The sequence below is a fragment of the Accipiter gentilis genome, chromosome 4 (genome assembly GCF_929443795.1).
Source record: "Accipiter gentilis chromosome 4, bAccGen1.1, whole genome shotgun sequence".
NCBI lineage: Eukaryota > Metazoa > Chordata > Aves > Accipitriformes > Accipitridae > Astur > Astur gentilis.
The window spans coordinates 6,061,856-6,084,231 of NC_064883.1; the positions used below are offsets into that span (position 1 = coordinate 6,061,856).

At 38.6% G+C, this 22,376-nt stretch overlaps 1 protein-coding gene across 7 annotated transcripts in view; it reads left to right on the forward strand.

The window, feature by feature from the left end:
- The window catches only part of ZNF385D (zinc finger protein 385D), a 753,372-nt gene that overhangs the window by 283,172 nt on the left and 447,824 nt on the right, over window positions 1–22,376 (forward strand). For all 7 annotated transcript variants that reach the window (XR_007505851.1, XM_049798898.1, XM_049798899.1 and 4 more), the window contains one exon: window positions 17,351–17,493. Coding sequence is in view for 6 of the 7 variants with exons in the window: in XM_049798898.1 (XP_049654855.1) it covers window positions 17,351–17,493 (143 nt within the window). In the remaining variant the exon portion in view is untranslated. The remainder of the gene's footprint in view (window positions 1–17,350; window positions 17,494–22,376) is intronic.

Sequence of the window (22,376 nt, forward strand, 5' to 3'; positions counted from 1 at the left end):
TAATATAATTTCATTTGCTTGGAAACATATTGTAAGATTACCTCCTATGGAAAGCAAAGATGATTAGAGTATGTGAGGCTTCCTCCAATCCTTAGCAGTAGAGTGGGAGGATAGGGAGAGGGATCCAACTTGTCAACACACGGTTCTGTTGAAGTCTCTTCATGCTTGCCCTATGCTCTTAGCTTCCCAGATATTGTAAGGTTTTTCTGATCAGATTAATATACCAGATTTATTGAAATTCAAAAGTGGTAATGTTTCGAGGGGAGTGACTTGTTCATCTCCAGTAATAAAAACATACTGAGAAATCATTTGAAGTATTTGATATACAATTCAATTAAATATATATGTTGCCTAAATTGAGTGGATTACTTTTCTATTTTAATGCGAAAAAGTAATAAAAGTATTAGGAACATGTAAAATGATGTGATGCAAAGAAGTCAAATGATGATTATAACTTCACTCCAAATAGTCAAAGTAAAGCAATGCAACGACTTAAAAGGATCAGAGTAAATACCTCCTTCTTTAACATAATAACATCTGGAATTATAATAGCTAGACTTAACGTTATGAAGCTGCATGATTCTGATCCTTCAGATCTACATGCATTATCAGAAAAGTCTGCGTAAGAATTTTTCTCCTCTTGATACTGTATTCTATTTTATCATGGTTGCAAGGCCTGGTAGCAATGCCTTTCAAAAACCACATTTGCTTTAGTATCTCTCAAATAACTGTGTTACATAGCAGAACCAAAATTAATTCTTCTGTTTTGTTTTGTCTTTCTAGCAGAGAGACGCTTAAAAATAAAATAAAACATGTCAACTGAAACTTGTTTGTTTGGGGTTTTTTTTGCTGTGGACTGACAGTTTCAGTGTGTTATGCCCAAGGCTTGATTTTTTTTTCAAGCACCTTAGTAACAAGGTAGATGAAAGATAGTCTTTGAATGGAATGAACTAAAATGTTTGAGGTGGGTTGTTTTTATACTAGGCCTTTTTCTAGATATATTTACAGTTCAAGAGATGCTGAATCCTAGACCATGAATAACTGTGAAGGCAAAATTGGTGAATGTCTAACCTGAGTTTGTGATGCACAAAGTGAAATTTGAATAGCTATGTAGGGCTATAAGTAAATATTCTGAGCAGGGTGATTGCATGAGCAAGAAGGGAGCTCCCTAAAAAGCTATTTAAATGTTTTATATTTCTCTCCTATGTTTAGTTCCTGGAACAGGGACTATAACATTTTAAGATGCCTTGACAGACGACCAGAGCATACCTAGGCTGACTGAAGAGCAGGCCAGGAAAGGTATTATTACTTGAGCTCCTACCATACTACTTTTTCTTTAAAATTTTCAGTAGCTAGCAGTGAAAACTGCACATGGGTATGCAGACCATTCCTTGCCACCTTTTATAGCACTGTGTTTTTCTTTTTTTTTCTTCTCTCTTTTTTCTTCTTCTTCTGTTTTTTTCTTTTGTTTTTTTCTTTTGTTTTCTTCTTTTAGAAATTCACTTGTATAAAATGGTAACTAAAGATACACAACATACTGTCATGCAGTCTTTTGTTTACAGATACAAGCCATGTGGTTGACTCATGAAACCTTATGACAAAATCTCTGTCAGAACCTATAAAAATGTCTTCACTTTTTGGGTGATGAAGAAGTTCTGAATGGAGTGAATAATAACATGTGATTTATCATGGAATAATTTTCTGCCACATGATAGTAAAATGCTCTTAAGAAACATCTGGATAAGATACAGAAAAGCTAAAAAATAATAACTAATTTCATATAGCTTAAAGAAATATGAACATATTGTTGGATTAGGTTTGTATTTTTTGGCCAATAGTTTGTGCTACTTTACTCAAAACTCTTATGTGTACATGTGTAAATGTAACTGGATTGTAATCAATAGAATTACCCACCAAAAGCACAATTTATATTAGCCAGGGGCAGGGATTCCCATTCATTAAATCTGTGGAGGACATGCCTTTATCTATTTCCGTGGATGCAGCCTGGAGCACCCAACATGTCATGGATTAGATAAATTGGGCCTGACATGCCTATGTTTCTGGAAAATAGGACAACATTTTTTTTTTTGTCCTTTGTGTCTTGTCTGCAAAAGCAGCGGTACTTCCCCCCCCACACCTATAGACAATGACAGGAGATAATTTTCCTTGCTTGAAAAACTTTTTGAATATTATAGGCATGTTTTACATACAGATATAAAAAATGGACCTGCCAGCATTTTCATAAGCATCAAGAGAAGGACAGTCAACCTACTAACTGTGTATTGCTTTTGTGTGGCAAGGTTTTGGTAGCGAAGGGGGGGTGTGTTACAGGGGTGGCTTCTGTAAGAAACTGCTGGAAGCTTCCCCTGTGTTCGAGAGAGCCCATACCAGCCGGCTCTAAGACGGACCCGCTGCCGGCCAAGGCCGAGCCCATCAGTGGTAGTGGTAGCGCCTCTGGGATAACATTTTTAAGAAGGGGAAAAAGTTGTGATGCAGAGAAACAGCTGCCGGAGAGAGGAGTGAGAACATGTAAGAGAAATAGCCCTGCAAGACACCAAGGTCAGTGAAGAAGGAGGGGGAGGAGATGCTCCAGGCGCCGGAGCAGAGATTCCCCTCCAGCCCCTGGTGGGGAAGACCCTGGTGAGGCAGGCTGTCCCCCTGCAGCCCAGGGAGGTCCACGGTGGAGCAGATATCCACCTGCAGCCCGTGGAAGACCCCACACCGGAGCAGGTGGGTGCCTGAAGGACCCTGTGACCCGTGGGAAGCCCACGCTGGAGCAGGCTCCTGGCAAGACCTGTGGGCCTGTGGAGAGAGGAGCCCATGCTGGAGCAGTTTTTCTGGCAGGACTTGTGACCCCGTGGGGGACTCACGCTGGAGCAGTGTGCTCCTGAAGAACTGCACACCGTGGAATGGACCCATGCTGGAGCAGTTTGTGAAGAACTGCAGCCCGTGGGAAGGACCCACGTTGGAGGAGTTCGTGGAGGACTGTCTCCCGTGGGTGGGACCCCACGCTGGAGCAGGGGAAGAGTGTGATCAGCCCTCGTCCTGAGGAGGTGAAGTGGCAGAAAATAACGTGTGATGACCATAAACCCCACCCCTGTCCCCCTGTGCCACTGGGGGGACTTGGTGGTGAAATCCAGGAGTGAAGTTGTGCCCAGGAAGAAGGGAAGGGTGGAGGGAAGGTGTTCTGAGATTTGGTTTTATTTCTCATTAACTTACTCTGGCTGATTTGTAATAAATTGGGCTAATCTTCCCCAAGCTGAGTCTGTTTTGCCTGCAACGGTAATTAGTCAATGATCTCTCCTGTCCTTATCTCAACCTGCAAGCTTTTTGTTATATTTTTCTCTCCCCTGTCCAGCTGAGGATGGGGGAGTGATAGAATGGCTTTGGTGGGCACCTGGCGTCCAGCCAGGGTCAACCCATCACAAACTGCCACGTATTCCAGCTCTCAAAGCATTTGCCTAAATCAGCTCCATCAGGTATAGGCTTGCCAAAATTGAAGTTTCCATAGCCCTTCTTTATAAATAGCCATTTTGTTAGAACTTCTCCACTGAAAAAGAATGTGTTCACTTTCCCAGAAAGACACTAGTCCTGTGGTCAAGGGATTTTTGTGGGCTGCTGGAAACCCAAGCTAAATTCTTTCATGAAGTGAATAAACATTTACACAAATCTAAACCACCCCCAAAAAAAGATTATTGTGCAAGTATCCCCAGTTAGTCAACAGCCCAACTACTGGGACTTTTCCCTGAGGCACTGGAGACTTACAGAGCAGGCTTCAATACGGGCCTTTGATTAAAATACTGGCCTTAATTTCTTTCAGTTTTTGAAACTTTTGTAAGGGTTTGCTTCCATGAGAGTGTTACTTATGTATAGATCTATTGAGAAGACACATTCTGTCAGAACTTTACAACACAGAAAAAAGTTAAGTTTTACAGTTTTCTCTCCCTCTCCTATTCACGAGCAATGGCATCTTGGAGCAAAGCATCAGCCAGAATGCCATAGAAGAACAGTTATGATTAGCTGTCTGTAACTTTGTGATTGCAGGGGCATGTGCACCACCAAAGCCTGATTCAAGGGAGGTGGGATTCTTATTTCTTACTGGCATAAAACATGGTTTCAAACTGGTTCTCTATGACAGAGAACAAAAAGACAGCTTTATAAAAATGAATTAAAGATAGTCTGATTTGTCATGTTTTTCTCTGCTGCAGAAGGGTCATGGCTGGGTTCCGTTGGTGAGAATGAAGGTAGCCTGCTTGTGCAGTGGAGCATTTAAGTGTTCAGAGGGTTAGTCAAACTCTGTTATTTCAAGCCCTCGTGCCTTTGGAATGTGTACTCCCCCCCACCCCTGCCCCGCTTTTTTTTTTTTTTTTTTTTAAGCTCAAAGTGTTACTCAAATGTGAATTTTCATGGAGTCTCACCAAGAACCAGATTTTGATGGCTCTGATGGTTGAGTCTGCCACCATAGGCACCAGGAGGAACTCATTGTGGCATAAAACATTTACAGAATCACCTTTCATTGTCATCTTTAACAGTCTTCCCTGCTCTGATTTGTAGGTAGTTGGATTCAACTCTGACTCCACAGCATTAGTATATATGGGCTGATGCTCTTACAGAACACTATATAAAATATGTTCATGTGATCTTTGTCATAGATAGGAAAACCCATGTTTTCTTCACTAGTCCTAATAAACTTTCTCATACATTTTATCTGTTATATTGCATCATGATGTGGTTTTTTGCTTATGCTTTTTTAATATGGAGACTTACCAGTTTATGGAGTAGCTATTTTCTTGATTGTAACGGTGTCTATGGAAGCACAATCCCACAGTTTTTGGAAGGAAATAAAAACATTTATTCATCAGGATATATTGTGAATTAAAACTCAGGAACTGTTTTCCAGCATATCATATGACATATTTATGTCTGTTTATTTTTCTCTCTCTCTCTCTTTCTCTTTTTTTTTTTCTTTCTTCTTTTTAATTTGACTTGCTCAAGAGCAGTGTGTGATTGCAATAAATAGTTTTTGGCAAGGATGTTAGTATTTTCTAGATACAATACAGTTACACAACTATTACTTTTTAAATATGTTATAACATGTCCTATTTAAACTTTATTAAAACTAAATCCATGACTGGATATAGAATTTCCATAAAACATCTGTTTAATTGATTCTGGCCAAGGTTCAAATTCCTCCCATTGATTTCCAACATCCCATTCTTTTATTTCCGTTCCTGTTCTGCCTGCTGCCTTCTTACTTCCCCTTTGCTTCCCTTTCTTTCCTCTCCACTTTTCCCCCTCCCAAACTTAACGCAAACTTCTTGCCGTTAATATTATCTTGAGGATTTTATGCTTTATCAGCACCTGCTGTCCTTTCATGGTTGACCCCTTGCTGAACTCCAAACTCTGTACTGCAGTCCAGAACTGCTAATCATTCACATCCCTAGTCTTTGCCAGATAAATGAAGAATGGCCGATGTGTTGATCAGTATAGCAAAGAAAGGTTCTAAGGAAGTTGGTGACAATCTGCAAATTTCTGGTGAATTAAATGACTCATGTCTTCATGCTGGAAGGCTGCTATCTTGTTAGTGTGCATATCTTTTTGTCTTATGTGCGTGCCCAACTTGCTGTATTGCAGTCACTGTAGTTAACCTCCAATTTTGGGCAGTGGGGCAACAAAGCAACATCTGATTTCACATCTCCGTAAAACAGTCTGATGTAAGCTGACCTCAACTGCTTAATGCTGAACGGAATGACTCTAATCTGAACTTCAAGCATTCAGGTGGCACTTAACAGGAGATAGGAAGATATTTTTTTTCTCCCCAGAGTGCAATCAGCCTTTTTTTTTTCCTCTTTTTTTTTTTTCTTGTTTAATTGCCTGCTGATGAAAATCTAGGGATTAGAGAGATTAGTCATTGCTAGAAACAGTGCATGTGTGCTTTGAGGTGGCATAAAATTCTGTTCTAGTAAGGCTCAAACTTAACTAAACGTTTTATCCCTTGCTTCCCCTGTCTCTGTGGGGACAGCAGACTGCCAAGAACTGCCTGTTTTTTCTTTGCTCTCAATACAAAGCATGGGTTGCCTGCTAGGATAACTTCAATTTTTCATCAGCTCCTTTTTCCAGAAAGTCTTGGTCACAGATAGAGCCTCAGGCTCTTGGTTTTTTGCACAAACAGCTCTATCTCCTGAGGGCTGAACTGGTTTAGCTTCATTAAAGTGTAGTAGAAGTTTTATGAAAAGGAATGGATTGGGGTTTAGAGGCAATCAGGCCACATGATCTAATCATTTTTTCTGGTTTTACACCCTGAGAAAGAATAGTATGAAAGATATTAATATTTGCTGGTTTGATTTACTTTTCTTTAAGAACTTCAGATATTTCATATAGAGTGAGAAATCTGGTATTTCATTGGTGGAAAAAGTTCCTGAGTCAAATAACTTTAAGTACCTTTAATTTAGAAATGCATATAGGAAAAATGATGATATGACGTATAATTTATCTTAACCAGTATCTTTCAAGCCACAATGAACTGAAAAGTGCTTTATGTCTAGGAGCCTGTCCTTTAAAACTCACTTCTGTCTAATGTGTCTGTGGCTGCTCTCATTATCCATTTGTAAATCCTGTGCTTTTGGTTCCACTCTGCTTTTTTATCCCCATTAATGTTCAGTAGGAAATGATACCACTTACTCTTTTGCCTACCTGTGAAAGATCATAAACCTAATATTTTTAAACATATATGTGAACGGGTTTTTGCGAATCAAAATTCTGAGACTGTAATAGTTTCTGATTTATTGTGTAAGCATTTATGCCTTTATGCATGGGAAAGAAAAATGAAAAATATTGTTTTATTTCAAGAAGTATGCATTTTTGTTATGCACATATGCATAAGCTCTCCTGTGTATGCAAAAACTGTGAGGTTAATTCAGGGGGGAGTCTTGCCCCAGTCTGTGCAACACCGGCGTACCTTCATGGAGGTATTTTGATGTGCAATGTTGCGTGCTACCTGTAAGACCAAGAGCCAAGTGGATCCACGTAACCATAGACTTGCCATCTCTCTTTTCGCTATGCACCTCTCTCCATCCTTCCCTTCCTCTCTTTCTCTAGAGACAGCTTTGACCTGGGCAGACTTTGCTCTTTTGATTTGGATTCTGCCACCCTTTTAACTCGCTCCCTTCCCAAGTCAATCTACCTGCTATTCAGGAAAACAGCAGAGGTTTGACAGCTAGCAGAAGAGCGAAGTGGTGCTCTGGAAACATGCAATAACTCTTGGCATTAAGTTCCACTTACTCTTGCACTATGCAGTTAAAAATGTGTAAAAAATATTTCCAGTGCATTATTAATGAAACTTGGTGAAGTTGAGCTTTCCCAGTGCTAAATGGAAGAGGCATTGCTGCACAGCACTATCCTCATAGAGTTTACTACTGGAGCGTGTCCATTTCATGTTATTAGTTGTATATTTGTCTCAGTTGTATTCTTGTTTCATTTAAAGTAAAGACATCAGAAGTTCATCGTTATTTCTTTCCCAAGCATGCTTTTGAAAAATGGCACTTTTAAAATTGCTAATATATTCATCATAAAAATGAAAAATTCTTTGAAAATCTGTTTGCAATACAGTGTTGTTCTGATTAATAACCCTTGGAAATCTGTGCTCATTATACCATAAACATGACCTTTATAAAAACATCAGAAAAATCCAACTGAAGAATATGCCAGGTCAAAGATTTTTTTTAAATGTCAAAAAGTGTAAAGCTTTAAAATTAATGTGACTTTTATAATACTCGGCTGATGCTTGTGTATTTGCTTTATTTTATTTATTTATGGTGGGGTTTTTTTAAGTTTTTGTGGTTAGGATCCTTTGGGAGACTGATCCCAGGGGAGCACTTTTGGGGATAATTCTTCATGCCTTTTAGCAGCTTCCTCCCTGTCGTTCAATACTTAGATCCACTTAGTTTGTAACAACATTTTTGCTGGGCCTTTAGCGGGTTAGATCTGATAAAGTCTGGTTGCTCTCTAGTAGAGGCTACTAACCACATACTTTGACCTGCTGGTTAGGACGCATGCATGATGCACTAGTCAATAATGGTGCAGTCTAGCACTGTCAGAAAATTTCTTTATCTGCTGAAAGGTGTAGAGAAACACTGTACATGCAGTTTTGGGGAAATCTACATTTGTAACACTGTGCCCCTCCTCTGACTTCATCAGATTGCAGTGTTCCTCTGAAAACACCCATGCTTCCCACATAGCTCACCATGCACCTTAGCTTTAGTCTGGATGTAAATCTTTCAGATGCATGCTGGAAATCATACTGTGGGTAGCTGCTTTATGTGGGAATAGCTAGTCAAGATGAAGACCTTATGTTCATGAGAAGAAAAGAGAAAGCTGTTTTTCCTTTGATATCTGGACAAAATTTTCCAGCCTGGCATTGCTGCTTGGTGGTAGGAATGTCAGGATACTACTATATATTTCTATCTCACTCTAGGCAAGGCAGGCTTTTCACTTCCTTGGTTCACTTTCTTACTAAAGAAAGCAGAATTGTTGTATAAAACATGAGCAGCAGGGGAAGGAGCTGCAGAATAGGGCTGGGAATACATATTTAGCAAAGTAAAGAGAATTATTAGTGCAGATGTGGACTCATTGGTCCACTCATTTTCCCTCTAGCATTTATGGCTGGGAAGCAAGAACAGGTTTTGACATTGTCTTTGCTATCATGAGATCACTCAAGTCTGAGTGAAAGTGCCTTCAGTTCACTACTAGACTAAAACCAGGGAAGGATGTTGCAGTGCTTAGAGTACTACGTTTAGTGACCTAGGGCTCAATTCCTTGACCTGCCACAGATTCCTGTGTGAGCTGTGAGTACGTGACTTATGCTGCCTGCCCTAGGTTCCTAGCTGAAAAATGGGGATAATCTCTCGACATGTAGAAATGTCCTGAGAATTGATACCAGAATTGCATGGAGAAAAATAAGGCTGCTGGGTATTTAACATTTGATTTTGTTTTGGAAGGCAAATGGCAATGAAAAGCTTCTCCATTCTCAAGAGAGAGGAGAGCTAAGGTTCATGGGCATTTTGCTTGTTTGTCTTCTCTGAAGCCATGACGCTGGCAGTCTTGGTCTTCCTGATTCTCTGGTAGCTGGCAAGGCTCATACGGCTGATAGTTGGTATGGACAGCTGGTAATAAGTGAGGTGGCCAAATTGGACAATTTCTTGTTGTTTCCTTCTACTAGAAACAGCCAGAACTTCACAGAAAGTGGAACATTCATTTTGGATCATTTAATTTTCAGTGATCCAACAGCTTCCAATAGGGAAAAAAAAAATCATCCAAATTTGTCTAACCAACTGGAATAAAACCTCAAAGGATTCCGAAGAGCTCAATTAGGTAGGTCATGTTGCTAAAATAAAAAGCTTAGTTGCTGCCCTTGTGCAGTTTATAATCCATAGAAGACATTGCCCATAGTGAGTTAGTGGAATTCATTGCTAGACAGTGTTAAGTACTGAAGTTCAGATCGTGGTTTTTCAGTAGATTTTATTTAATAAAAAAAAGTATTTTAGTTGGTAAAGTGTTTCCTGTGGGCCATAGCATATTCTAGATATGGGGGGAAAGGGGTGATACTTTCAGGCTCTGACATTAGCGTCCTTGTGGCCTCAGGTGGGTAAGGTTTGCACAGTGCTGTGCACTTTGATCCTATTCAGACAAACTGGACTTTACTGTCTGTAACCTGGGCCCACCTGTCTGTCAATGCAGATGGACAATGGCAGAGGAACAAGAGGAATGAAGGTAGGAAAAAGCGAGCAGGAACCTGAGCTTGTTTACTAGAAGTAAGGACAATAATGAGATAATGGATATCAGAGTACTCATGCAAATTTGTCTCTGCATTTTCCTAGTCCAGCATCATAATAGTAGTTTCACAGGATTCTACGCAACGAAAAGAGAAATATAGTCCTTTAGGTGTACAGAGGGGTACATTTTTCAATCAAAATTCTTGTATCAGGGTATATGATTTTTTGTTTTTCAAAATGCTTGTAAGTGTGAAAGAAAGACTTTAAAAAAAACCCCAGTATGATGCATAGCTGCAGGCTTCTAAAAGTAATAATGATAATAAAAAGAATTATTTTTCTAAACTAGCTCACTTTGCAGGAATTACAGAATAAATATTGTCTCTAGACAAAATAATACTTTGAATAGCAGTAAGTGACCAGAGCTGATTCAAACTTTCCAGGTGAATAGTGTATGTGCTGAAAAATGCACTCAATGAATAAATAGTGTGTACTGATTTGTGCCAGACTGGAAGAGTCTTACCTTTTTTTTTAAAAAAAAAGGAAGGGAGAAAGAGAGGGAAAGAGATTAGAAAATATTTGAAAATATTTTTGTAATGGCTAGTTTTGAATTGTTTGGGTTTGGGTGTTTGAAATTCGACAATATTTAAATAATAAAAATGGTTAAGTATCCAAGTACAAACTACAGAACTTCATTTAGGGTTAAAGAAATGTTTCTGCTGACACAACAATTCCCTCCCCCCACAATTGTCTTTATTTTTTGGTTTGGCCAGTGAACTGAAAAATCAATTACTTGCAGATCTCCACAGCTGAGACAGTGTTGCATTCATCCTCTTCAAAGTGACTAGCCACTGTTAACATCACTAACAGCAAAACCTATGAAAGGAAAGCTTGTATTGCCACACAGTGTACTTGGTCCTCAAGCTGTCTCAGGAGAGTCAGCGCGATAGAGGCTCATGTGGTTGGAGTCCCATTCTGAGGGTTCTTCTTTTCTAGTGAATGTCAAATATTTAATAAAGTTGGCTTTTTCCTTTCTTTTCTGAAACTAAGAGGGATTATATGAAACCATATTGTGTTTAAATGTGGATATCCTCATTTTTTAAATATTTTTGAGATTATTATATAAAGAAAGCACTCTCCAAAAAAAGTCTGTTAACAATGCAGGAGTCAAAAGCACTTTGTTTTAAGGTCCTTATTTTCCCTGCTAAAAAAAAAAAAAAAAGAAAGAAAGAAAGAAACAAACCACACACACACACAAAACAACAACAAAAAAAAAACCGTTACAAGGAACTGAGTTCTAACACTATAAATGGTCAGAAAATAGATTTTCTGAGCAATAAATTCTCAACGGGCATCACATTACTTGTTCACACATAACCTCCTTTCAGTCCATGTGGAATAATAAGTAGCCTGTTAAATATTTAAAATCAAAAGTATCCGTTTATGCATATAAAAGGTACAGGTTGCATGTTGGCTAACTTTCTGTATGCTGAGTTCATATTTTAGTCACTTAAGTAGTAGAATAACTACTAATAAGTAGCTGGGTGATTAGGTGAAGCCTATTTTGTCATGTCAGGTTAGATCACTGGTACTACTTATTATGGAACTGAACTTACCTTTAAAGTGACAATCCAGCAGTTTTTAAGAAAAGTATTTGTTCCAAAAATGAAGACTATGATACAGTGAGAAAAGGGAGTACCCTAGTGACTATAGGTCATGACAAATTGCTTTAAGCTAACAACTAAAAGCCAGATCTACAATTCACATCGCACTGTCTCTGTTATATCCCAGAGGTTATTCTTTTGTCTTTGGACATATTTAAATTTCCCATTATACCAGATTCTCTGAAGACCTAAATGTGATACCTAACATTTTAGATAAAGGAAGTTCATTACTAATCATGGCTAGCCTACTGTTACTAATTGCTTATGTCTTTACTGTCTTTTTGAAGAAAATCCTTTCAAATACACCTTTTCTTTGGCCCACTGGCAAACTAAATTCACAATGAATTAAAAGTTCTAGCTGATATTGAGTTATCCAGATGTAAGTTTCTTAGCATTTGCAAGATATAATATGAGCTTCCCACATATCCCTTCACTTTTATACTTTAAAATATCCTGAGTTAGTTTTCTTGAAAATTTCCTAGGGAAAAAAAAATCCTCTTTTAGCTCAGGCTCTCTAGGATATATTGTAATGCTTAGTGTGTGTGAACTGTCAGATATTAGGATCCTAAGTGAAAAATATTAATGATACTTTTTGAAGTTACCTTGTTAAGTTACCTAGAAGTTAACTTTTAAGTTGGAAACCATTGGCGCATTCCCAGCTACTCCACTGAGTCATACCAGCTGAAAGGTTCTCTGAGGTTCTGCCAAGGCAGAATGGGTGTATTGTTTTGACCTTAAATAAACTGTCATGGAAATATTGGGCGAGGCATGAGATGGGGTGGAAAACTTGTGAATATCCATATCTTGGAGAAACCAAACTATGATACTGAAACCAAACTCAGACTCCAGGATGGAAGGGAAATGGAACATTAGTTTAGGGCATCTCTGATGTACTGAAAATGGCTGTACACATGGCCAGAAGGAAAAAACTGCATAGTAATGAAGGAATGAAAATGGTATTCTGCAGAGATTTGCTTCTTCACTTGGTGTTTATGGTGGTAATAACTAGTGATGGAAGAACTGCAAAAGATTTAGATTAATGGGGTATTAGTTTAGAGTTCCTGCCCAGCTTACATACCTCCAAGTTCCAAATGTATTGCAAAAATTTACCTACATTATTTGTGTCTGCAAAATTTGGGCTGGATATCTCCTTAAGAGAGGTTATTTGATAATAGATCTGGTGATTCTTTTTCTGGAAACTAAACCTGCAGTTCAGTTTAAAGGATTGGGAATGAGAGAGTGCATGAGGAAAGGCTATGCAGGGGAAGCTGTAGCATAGCTTTTTCTATAGCCAAGTCACAAAATATAGCACTATGCAGCTGCCAAATTGTTGAGCTGTTTTTTAGGGGACCTGAGGGACAGGATCTTGACCTCCCCCAGAAACGTTAAGGAAACTTGTTATTTTTCATCCTGTATTTGGAAAACACTCTGCTCTATCATGTCTGTTTAAGACTATTTTCTTTTGTTTCCTTTGTGCATATTCAGTCTTTGTGCTTCTCTTAATCCAGATTTTAGGGACAGTACTTACAGCTGTTTATATTCTTTACCTAGCACTGATCTGAGGGATATTTGAGGTGAAATGGGCACAAAAACTTGCATGGGAGATGTTCTTATCAGAAAATGCTATTTCACTGAAAGCAAAAATTTCTGCCAGAGGTTGTTAAAATTTTTGTAAAGAATGTGACAAAAAATGTCTTTAAGAAAAGGTCAAAACTTTAGTATATTTAAAGAAATCTAGTTTCTTCTTTTTGGAATGACTTCTCATTTTAAAATCTATTTTCAATTTGGTAGTGAAACATGGTCTCTAAAGTCAATACTTGGGGGGTGGGGGGAGGAGGGGGAGAACTGTATTCACATTCCAACTCAAAACAAATAAAATATGACAAAGCCTTTTGGAATGGAAAGTTTGTGGTTGAATGTGCAGGAATCATTTCTTCATCTGTTGTCTTCCCATACAGGCAAGAAAGGTGTTGTAGTGATGAAGTTCATATCACCAGTGTTTTCTGAAGGAGAACCGCTTGAGTAGGCTATGCCACAAAGAGCATGAACCTCATGTTGCACACGCAGCTTTGCACCACTTAGGCTGGCTGTGTTCAGAGCATAATGCTGTATCACAAAACAGATTACCTAGTGGTAGGGCAAAATGTCCCAACTGGAGACGTGAAAGTGCATCCCTGTATAAAAATGCACAGTTTGATTGATACCGGGGGAGTTCTCAAAAACCATCTCAATCAGATATAGAAAGGGGCAAAAGTTTGTGGCAAGCTTTTCTTCAAATTTGTTTGCTCACACTTACCTTGGATGTGTAACTAGTGCCTCCGGCCGAGAGATTATCTTGTCTATGTTTTAAGTTGCCTGAAAATTGAAGAAACAAATGATTACTTCAATCTTTGTTAAAATGCTGAGCTAATTAAGCTTCTAAGTTGTATAAATCCTGTGCTTCCTACAAAGAAAATTGAGGTAAAAACACTGACATGAATTTCCCAAATGCCTGGAACATTTGTCTCCCATTTGGGATCTGAATGGGCTGGAAAGACTCCTGCTCTTTAGAAAGACACTAGACTATAACGTCACTAACTTGTAACACTGGAATTAATAAATACATTAGCATCCTCCTATTTTAAGAAATTGTAGCATGCTACTTGTAAAATGTGACTTTAGGCCTGTACTGCCTTACGTGTTGGGGGGACTGTTATGTCTCTTAAGTCAGGCCACGCATGCGCCTAGTTTTTGGCAAGGATGTCTATGTGAACTTCAGGTAATAACACAGACCATCAAGCACAGGCTGTGGACAAAGTCTGTCAGTGGTGTGGGATGTTATCATAGCTTTATTGGTCAAAGTGAAACTCCAAAACTTGCTGGTAGGAAGTCTTTAAAAAGGCTGACATTGAGCCTTCCTTGTGTGTTGATCAGCAGTGTTGTATCTGCACAGGGAAAGCTATGGAGCTGTAGAAGCTTATCATACAGAACATCAAACCAGCCATAAGCAATCTTTATGGTTCTTCACCTTGATCCAGTGTTCAGTGACACTGGATAACTAAAAAGGACCCATACCTCACTCTAATAATTTTCTAAGTGTGCTGTTGTCACACATATCATCACTCAAATACAAAGTAAATTTACTTTATGAGTTTTAATGCACCTCTTTCTTTACCTTCAGTTTGGCTTACTTGGTTCTCAAGCTTCTGTCATCATTTCTGTCCTTGATATTGCCTTCTTTACAGTAAGAATGTATCTACATGTGCTCTTCGAGAACTCTTCCCAGTAGGCTTCTACCCCTCTGCATCCCTCTGATAATGGATTATATGGGAAATGGTTAACACTGACATTCCCAAATGTTGTCCAAAGGTTTTTCAGTTAAGCTGAGTCACAAAAATGATTGCCATTGCTTCAGGTTTTCTGTTGCTGATTCTAGACTACAACTCTGTGCATGTTAAATGGAAAGAGAAGCTAATGTTTGCAGCCATAAACATTACAGAATTTCTTTCAAGCAAAAGCTCAAATTTCATGATACCTATCACATGCTCCATCATTAAGGGACATGTCTGACACTATTGCAAAAACAGACAGCAGCTGTGCTCCTGAACATACTCATTTTCTGTGCCACTGTAGCCAGGACTGTGGTAGATTTTAAACTCTGTTCCAGAAGCTCTGGGTCCCAGCCAAGGTCCTGCAGAGCTGGCTGAATTTTTCCTTATAAAGTGTGTTCTTGTCCCCAGATGTCTTTATGCAGCACTGTCTGGAAGCGGCAGGTGGGTGACTGCCTAGTCATGTCACAGGGAAGGATCACAATAGAAATATTTCATCCTTCGTTGCACGGTAACCTAGAAGAGTATGGGATAGCAGTGCTGTTCCTCTAGGTAATCCAAACCTGTGAGACTCTCCTCCATAGCACTGAGATAATACACTCAACGAGCTGGGTCCCCAAGCGTAGGTGATATTTCTCAGTCCAGTTTGCATTTGCATCTGTGAGTTGTAGGATGTTTAATCAGCTTCAAATTCTTTGCTATTGCCAGGCAAATCCTCACCTTGGCCTTTCTGTGTGATTCCGTGCAATCTGATGTGCAATGTGGAGACTTCTTAGTATGGTTTTTATTAGTAGGAGTGACTTCTTCCCTTCATGGTCAGTGAAAGCTTTAAGTGAGAAAAATTAAGTATTTCCAGCATCTAAAAAAATATGGGTCTTTCCTATTCAGAGAGGGTAGGATTGGCCTGTTCAACACTACCTTATTGTCATTCTGACCTGTTAAATTTATTTTTACACTGTTTTTTGTAATAATGCCATGAGAATGTAGCAATTGCCAAGCCAATGGCAATCGTGAAATACTTGATGATTCTATGCTGATGAGCTATGGAAAGCAAAGGCTGCTTGCCTTCTGCTTTTCTGTTGCTCATATCCTTAGCTGCTGCATTCAAAGAGTGATTTGGTACACGCTTACATTGAGGTACATGTAGAAAATACTCCAAAAATGGCAGTTAATCTAGGGCAAAAACTAGCATGAGATTGGAGTGAACCCTAATCCAATACCTTTGGTTTACTAGTGGGTAATGTTTTCCTTTCAATGATTCTTAGTGAAATGCTTCACAGAGAAGCTGAAAGTTGGCAAAAAAATACTGTCTTTGAAAATTTGGCTCCAGCTGATTTTATACCTAGAAGCAGAACTGTAGATGATCACCTACAACTGGTTAATTAAATCCTATGCTGTTAGCCCTCAATTAGACACATGAAATTGCAAACTTTGTTAGCAGATTTGCTGGCCAAATATGGAGAGATTCTGTATATCATTCTGACTACTTTATATTTGGGCTCTTAAAGAAAGTGTGCAGCTTGTCTAATGAACTGCCTGTATGTATGAGAGGAAAAAAAGAAACAGATTTGAGATCTCTCCCCCTGTTGGTCTGTCTGCCTGTGTCTCTGTTCAATGAGTGGGGTAAAACTCCCCTTACGGGTTTATTTAATATTTCTTAGACTCTTACCAGCAAGTTTTGACAGTCTGTTGCCTGCCTCTCAGAGTAGAAGAACACTGGCATATTTTAACAGTTTCCTAGGATCCAAATAGTGTTTAATTAAGAGGGAATTGACATTTTGGAGTGCAACCAAAACATGGGAGACATTGGAAGCAGTGATCGGGCTTGGATCCTTCCAGCTTTTAGCTGGCTGTGGCAAGGGGCAAACAAATAAGTAAAATAGGGTCCGCTGCAAACAGGTAGTGACTTACTGGTATGCAAGGAGATTTCTTCATTTGCATTATGTTTCCGCAGAGCTGGTGGTAGTGTTAGCCAGCAGGAGCTTTCTGCTGCACAGAGTCTGAATCAGCTCCACCCCTTGCAGGAGCAGAAATTTTGTCAGTACCTTCCCATGAACAGAATTTCGGTGGCTGCTGAAACTTCTTAATTTAGATTTGTATTGATCAACTGTTGAGGCAGCAAGGTACGTTGTGTTTGCAAGGTTTAGGTTGATTCTGAAGCCCTAAGCTCTACAATTGAGCATTTAATTACAAAATCAAAAGTCTGCAAATGACATAACTTTTGCTGAGCCGAACATCTAGTTGTTGTTCTTCTGGAACAGTTTGCCTTGGGAGGGTTGAGCAATAGAGTTGGGGTGAAACACTGAAATTATAGCAGAATGAGACTAGTTGAAGTTCTAAAGGGAAGTCAGACATATGCTGAACTACTGTTCCAGATAATCCAGGGAGAGAAACGGTTTATTAGCTAATTTTAAATGATACATTGATACCTGAAGCAATTACTGGCAAAGAATTATAACCAACAGTCACTGAGTCAGCTGTGCTTTTTTTCACTAATGCAGTAATTTGTGGACAAATAAAAATATATTTGTTTAATCCAGTATTTGCTTTTTATTGTTGCTTTTTTGTGTAGTACTTGCTGAATGCCTTCTGTCTTTTTTTCTACACCTAGGTGGTACATGCCAGAGCCCTGCTCTTCCAGCGCTAGTGCGTCCTCCTGCTCCACCTTTGCAGCCATCGCTGGATATTAAACCATTTCTTCCGTTTCCTCTGGACACTGCCGCAGCAGTCAATCTCTTCCCCAACTTCAATGCAGTAAGTGCACTCCTAACAGTTACTGTCCACCGCAGTGAGCCACAGTTTCCATGGAAGACTCAAGAGGGCACAAAGTAGAATTTTATGTACTCAATTAAACCTGGAATATCTTCTCCCATACTGAGGGCCAAATAGCTCTTTCAGACACACTGGTAGGCCATAAATTAAAGCCTAGCTGAGTGTTAGTCAGAAGTAATGTAGAAGGAAAAAATGATATGATCCCAAGTGACATGCAATAAAGTTGCAGGCCATATTCAGTCTCAGGGCTTGTGACTTTCCCACTCTAATTTAAGACGTGCAGAGTTTCACTAACTTACAGCTCGCTGCAACTCTCAGAGAGTGAAACTCTTAGACTGATGGCATTCTACATCCCATCTCCAGCAAGCTTCTTGAGAAATACTTAAAATTTAAAGATTGGAGGGACTTCAAAAGATAAAACTGTCAAGGCAGTTAAAGTAAGACTGAGAACAGCATTAGCTGGTATATGAGCTATTCACTGGCAAACAATGCAGTGTATTTTTTTCAGGTTACGATATGTTCCTTCTCATGCCTTAGGTTAAAACAAGGTTAGATTTCTCTTTAATAATTATTTTACTTAGTCATACTATCCACAATTATAGAAAACTTATTCCTCCTTAAGTATTTTCATTATTTTACTGGCATATGTCATGAATGGTTCAATTTTGCTGTTTCTGGCTGAGATATTTAATGCTCTAGATGGAAAGAAAAAGTCTAAATTGGTTTTATGTTGATTTTGACTTCATAGAATTATGCCCCTTTTTAATTTGAACATACTCTGGGAAGTTCTTTTCCTTATTTACGTATACTAGATATAGGAAAAAACCCTAAGAATGTGTGTGCTTACCTACTTTGAGAGACACCGGGAGGGCTGGAATTTGCCATGCCAAAACAATTCTAATTAACATGCAAAAATCTTAATTACAGTAATTAAAAGTAGTAAAAGAACATGCCCATTCTAGAAGCAATTTATAGTAATCAATAGCAATTTCCATAATTAAATGTTCATTTATTTACCTTGTATGCATGTTCCTTTTGCTTGAAAGTAATTAAAATGAACTAATTGTCAAAAATATTTATTTATGCAGTCTTAAATTTGAGCAATTCACAGCATTAATAGAGATCAGAGAAACTATAAGCTGCAAGTCTTAAAGTGCTCAGAAACAATATGTCAAGGAATTATTATTACAAAGAAACTTTTTATTACAAAGAAAGTTTTTCAAATTTTAAAATGTATATAGGTATGCAGCAAAGTTTTTAAAAAGTGCTGGTTTTGACTAAGTTACTGATAACTCATCATGAAACGGATAAACTATTAGACTTGTTTAGTATGCTTTAGTTGTGGGGTTTTTTTACTAGTTTTGCTTGTGATCACTGTTTGTATTTAATACAATAGGCCAGCTGAAGTTTTAGAAATTGTTTCTTAGAATTTCTGGGTTTTTTTCAGGATTTTCCATAGTTCAGAGTCTTCAGATCGTTTTGCTAATTGTTTAACTCTGCATAATTCAAATACAATTTTAATGATGGATTTTAATAAATAATTGTTAATCTTGTGTTGTTCCATAAATTTGCAGTTTCTTTCTTTCTTACAAAGACTGATTTGGACTATAATTATTGGGGGGCAGGGGAAGATGTGCTCACATTCCTTTGGAAGTAAGGAAGTGAAAACAGACTCCTATCAAAACCCTGTTAGTCCTGAACCTCATCTCAGTAGTATATCATCTGGTGTAAGCACTGTAGTTGGACTTTACAGACTCCTCGTCTCTTCAGTTTTTCAGTAAACTGAGCCTAGGTTTCAAGAGTGAGACTAGCAGCCCTTTTTAACAGCACTCTGAAGTTCATTCCCATGCAAAGTACTCCTTCCTGTGATGTGTGGCCATCTGCCAAGTCCACCTTTGCCAAATATGTCAGTCCTGAGTGTGAGGATGCTGTCATCAGAGCTGCTGTCACCTGCCTTGCTGCTCATCATTTTTGCCTTGCAACGTGACCTTTGCCTTTTCATCATGTGTGCTGACATGCAGCAGCATCCTCAGTGTTCACAATTTCATTCTGAACAGTACATTATTGAACGCTGCTATGTTTAGCTCATATGCCAGAGCTGGTTAACGGCATCCTCCAAACATGTAGGCTAGCTGAGAAGTTCTGCATGTTTCCAGAAATTCTTTCCAAACTGATGAATCTTTTGCGGACACGTCAGCTGCTGCTGAGCATTATCAGCCTAAGGAGAAGGTAACCCCCATGTCATACTAGACTTTAAACAGGTCGTCTGACAAAGGCTTTAAGTACGTGACTGTGAGACAGAAAACAAGTGTTTAACCAAAATGTGATCTTCGTAAATATGCGTGCTCATGAACAACTGTAGCTACTGATAATGCTTTATATTCATTGGCTTCATTGGCAATCCTACACAGTGTCAGTGGAGAAGCATTTGTGTTCTGTGGCTAAGCCAAGGTCAAGCGGGTGGTCCGTAAAAGGACACCTGAACTAGACGTTCTCTCTCATGTTGTCGATAAATTAGTTTTACCCTTGATTGAGATGTCAGGGTCATAGATTGTGTCTTAGGAAATGGATTTCTGAAGACCTCTTGACCCTCACACAATTCCATAGGAACTAATGAGGTCGGCAGCATGTCCGAGCTACTTCTCAAGAGGCTAGAAGAAAGTCCAGAGTTTTGGCCATTTACTGGCCACTTTTCAGCAGCCTTGAGAAGAGCATGATCAAGGAGAAAATTCAGTAAAAATTTAGTTGTGTTTCAGAGAAAAGAAGTGGTCTCTGGTTGTGCAAATCCTAACTCAACTTGAGAGCTTGGTTGTGATAGGCATAGGCATCTGAGCTAATCAGCCTAAGCTTCTTCGCAAAAGATAATGGAGAAAAATGAGCAGTTTCTCCAATTTTTTAAGTGGAGAAAAATACACAAATGTAGGTTGCAATGCAAGCACCCTATATGTCTACTTTAGTATGAGGTGAAGTGAACCCTGAAAGTTCTCATTCATCTCTGCTGACTATAAAGAGGGACTGGATCAGCTGCATCTACGTTTAGTTAGATGAATCCCACATTATGGGACAGGTCGTAAATTATTCACAGCTGATATGTTAAATTCCACTCAGAAATCAGATGACAGATGTGCTGACATTGTATGTTTACAGAGCAATGCTCCCATTTATCAGTTATGCTTCTAATTTAATCTAAAGACAATCTTAAGGTAATTTGAGGATTCAGGTGAACTGGACAGAAATATTAGGAGAGGTGAAAGCAAAAGTAACTTACCAATGGAGAATCTCAGGCATGTACACAAGAACTAACAAAACCAAATACTGATCTTAAGTATCACAAATAATAATACTAAGGTGTTGTATTTTATAATATTTTTTCAATCTATTTCAGTTTATTACAAACATAAGATTACTTTCTTTGTTGCTGATGGTATTTCTCTAAAGCTAGCTCAGCTTTTCCTGGCTGCCTCTGAAGGAAACATTCAGCGCTGATTTCTACAAAGCCAAAAGCTTTCATTGGAGCAGAGAATAGAAGAGATAACATGAGGTGTGCAAACATTTATCAGTAATATCTCTGGACACTGAGGAGAGGGAAAAGTAAAAAGTGAGCAACCTGAGAAATGCAAGGAAGATCACATGTGAAACTTTGAACCATTTGGTTTCAGGAGGAACATTTTCTATTTATACAAGAAAGCGTAAAGCAAACATACCAATTAACAATATGGTTAGCTGAACATTTGTAGGTGCTATGCTCTTAATTGTGAAGCAAATGGGTACCCTCAAGTTATATGTAAAAAGAAATTTTAAGAACACAGCTGTTTAAACTGAAAACACCCCACTAGTGCGCACCCTGAAGAATCACAAGTTCATTGTAAGTTTATCTGATATAAAAAGATAAATCAAGTGTATGGCATTTAAAAGGCTAGATTTTATGAAAGAAAGAAACTACAACTATAAATAATGCTTACATAGCTTTTTAAAATTGATTTGAAGATTGTCAGAGGAATAGGAAAAAATTAATTGTCTGTTCTGAAAAATGTTTGAGATCATTTAGCAAACATTTGGTATAGTTCTACATTTTCATCTGCAGAGTGAGAAGCTTTAAGTCTGTGTGCTTCCAAGAACTAGTTCTTAGACACAAAGCTTTAGCAGTTGTATTGAATATGTGCTGGTCTGTGAGGGCATGTGACTGTGCTTATGGGGTGTTTCTGTTCATGAGCCAATGGCTGGTTGCAAAGAAATTTCACAAAGCATCAAAGTCTAGAAGTTAATTAACTTGTAGGAAAATATTGATATGAATCCCTGGACTACGAAGAAATGCTACATTTTGCTAGACATCAGCATCAGCCCTAAGTAACCCTCACAAAGAAAAAAACTCAGATTTTTTTGTAGTCTCCAAAGCCCATCATCCTCAAAGCACAGATACATCAGAAACCAGGTTTTGCTTATATCTGAAGCTCTCAGAATTATGTATTTCAGCCTCCTGAGAGACAGAATTTAAAGTTTACAAATCCAGGACATTTGCCATTACTAGGTGGAAAATCAGACAATGCATTGCACTCCTGGTTTGTTTATTCTTCGAAGGATATGTAACCATCTCTCTGAAAAAATTTTCCCCCCAAATTATATCATGCTTTCCAGACTGTAGTATGAGCATAATCTGTAGTGGAAGAGGTCCACAATGTAGAGGATCTGAGTAAATGCTTGTAAACAGAAAGAGGGATGTTGCTTGAAAAGCTCCATCCTAACTCCAAATTAAAGCCTGATCTCCCCTTGTTGCACGTGGAAAGTTTCCCAAAGAAGCATTCTTTGGAAAGAAACATGATTACAGTTTTGACTAGAAACGTATGACTTGGAAGAGCAGTGGCAAT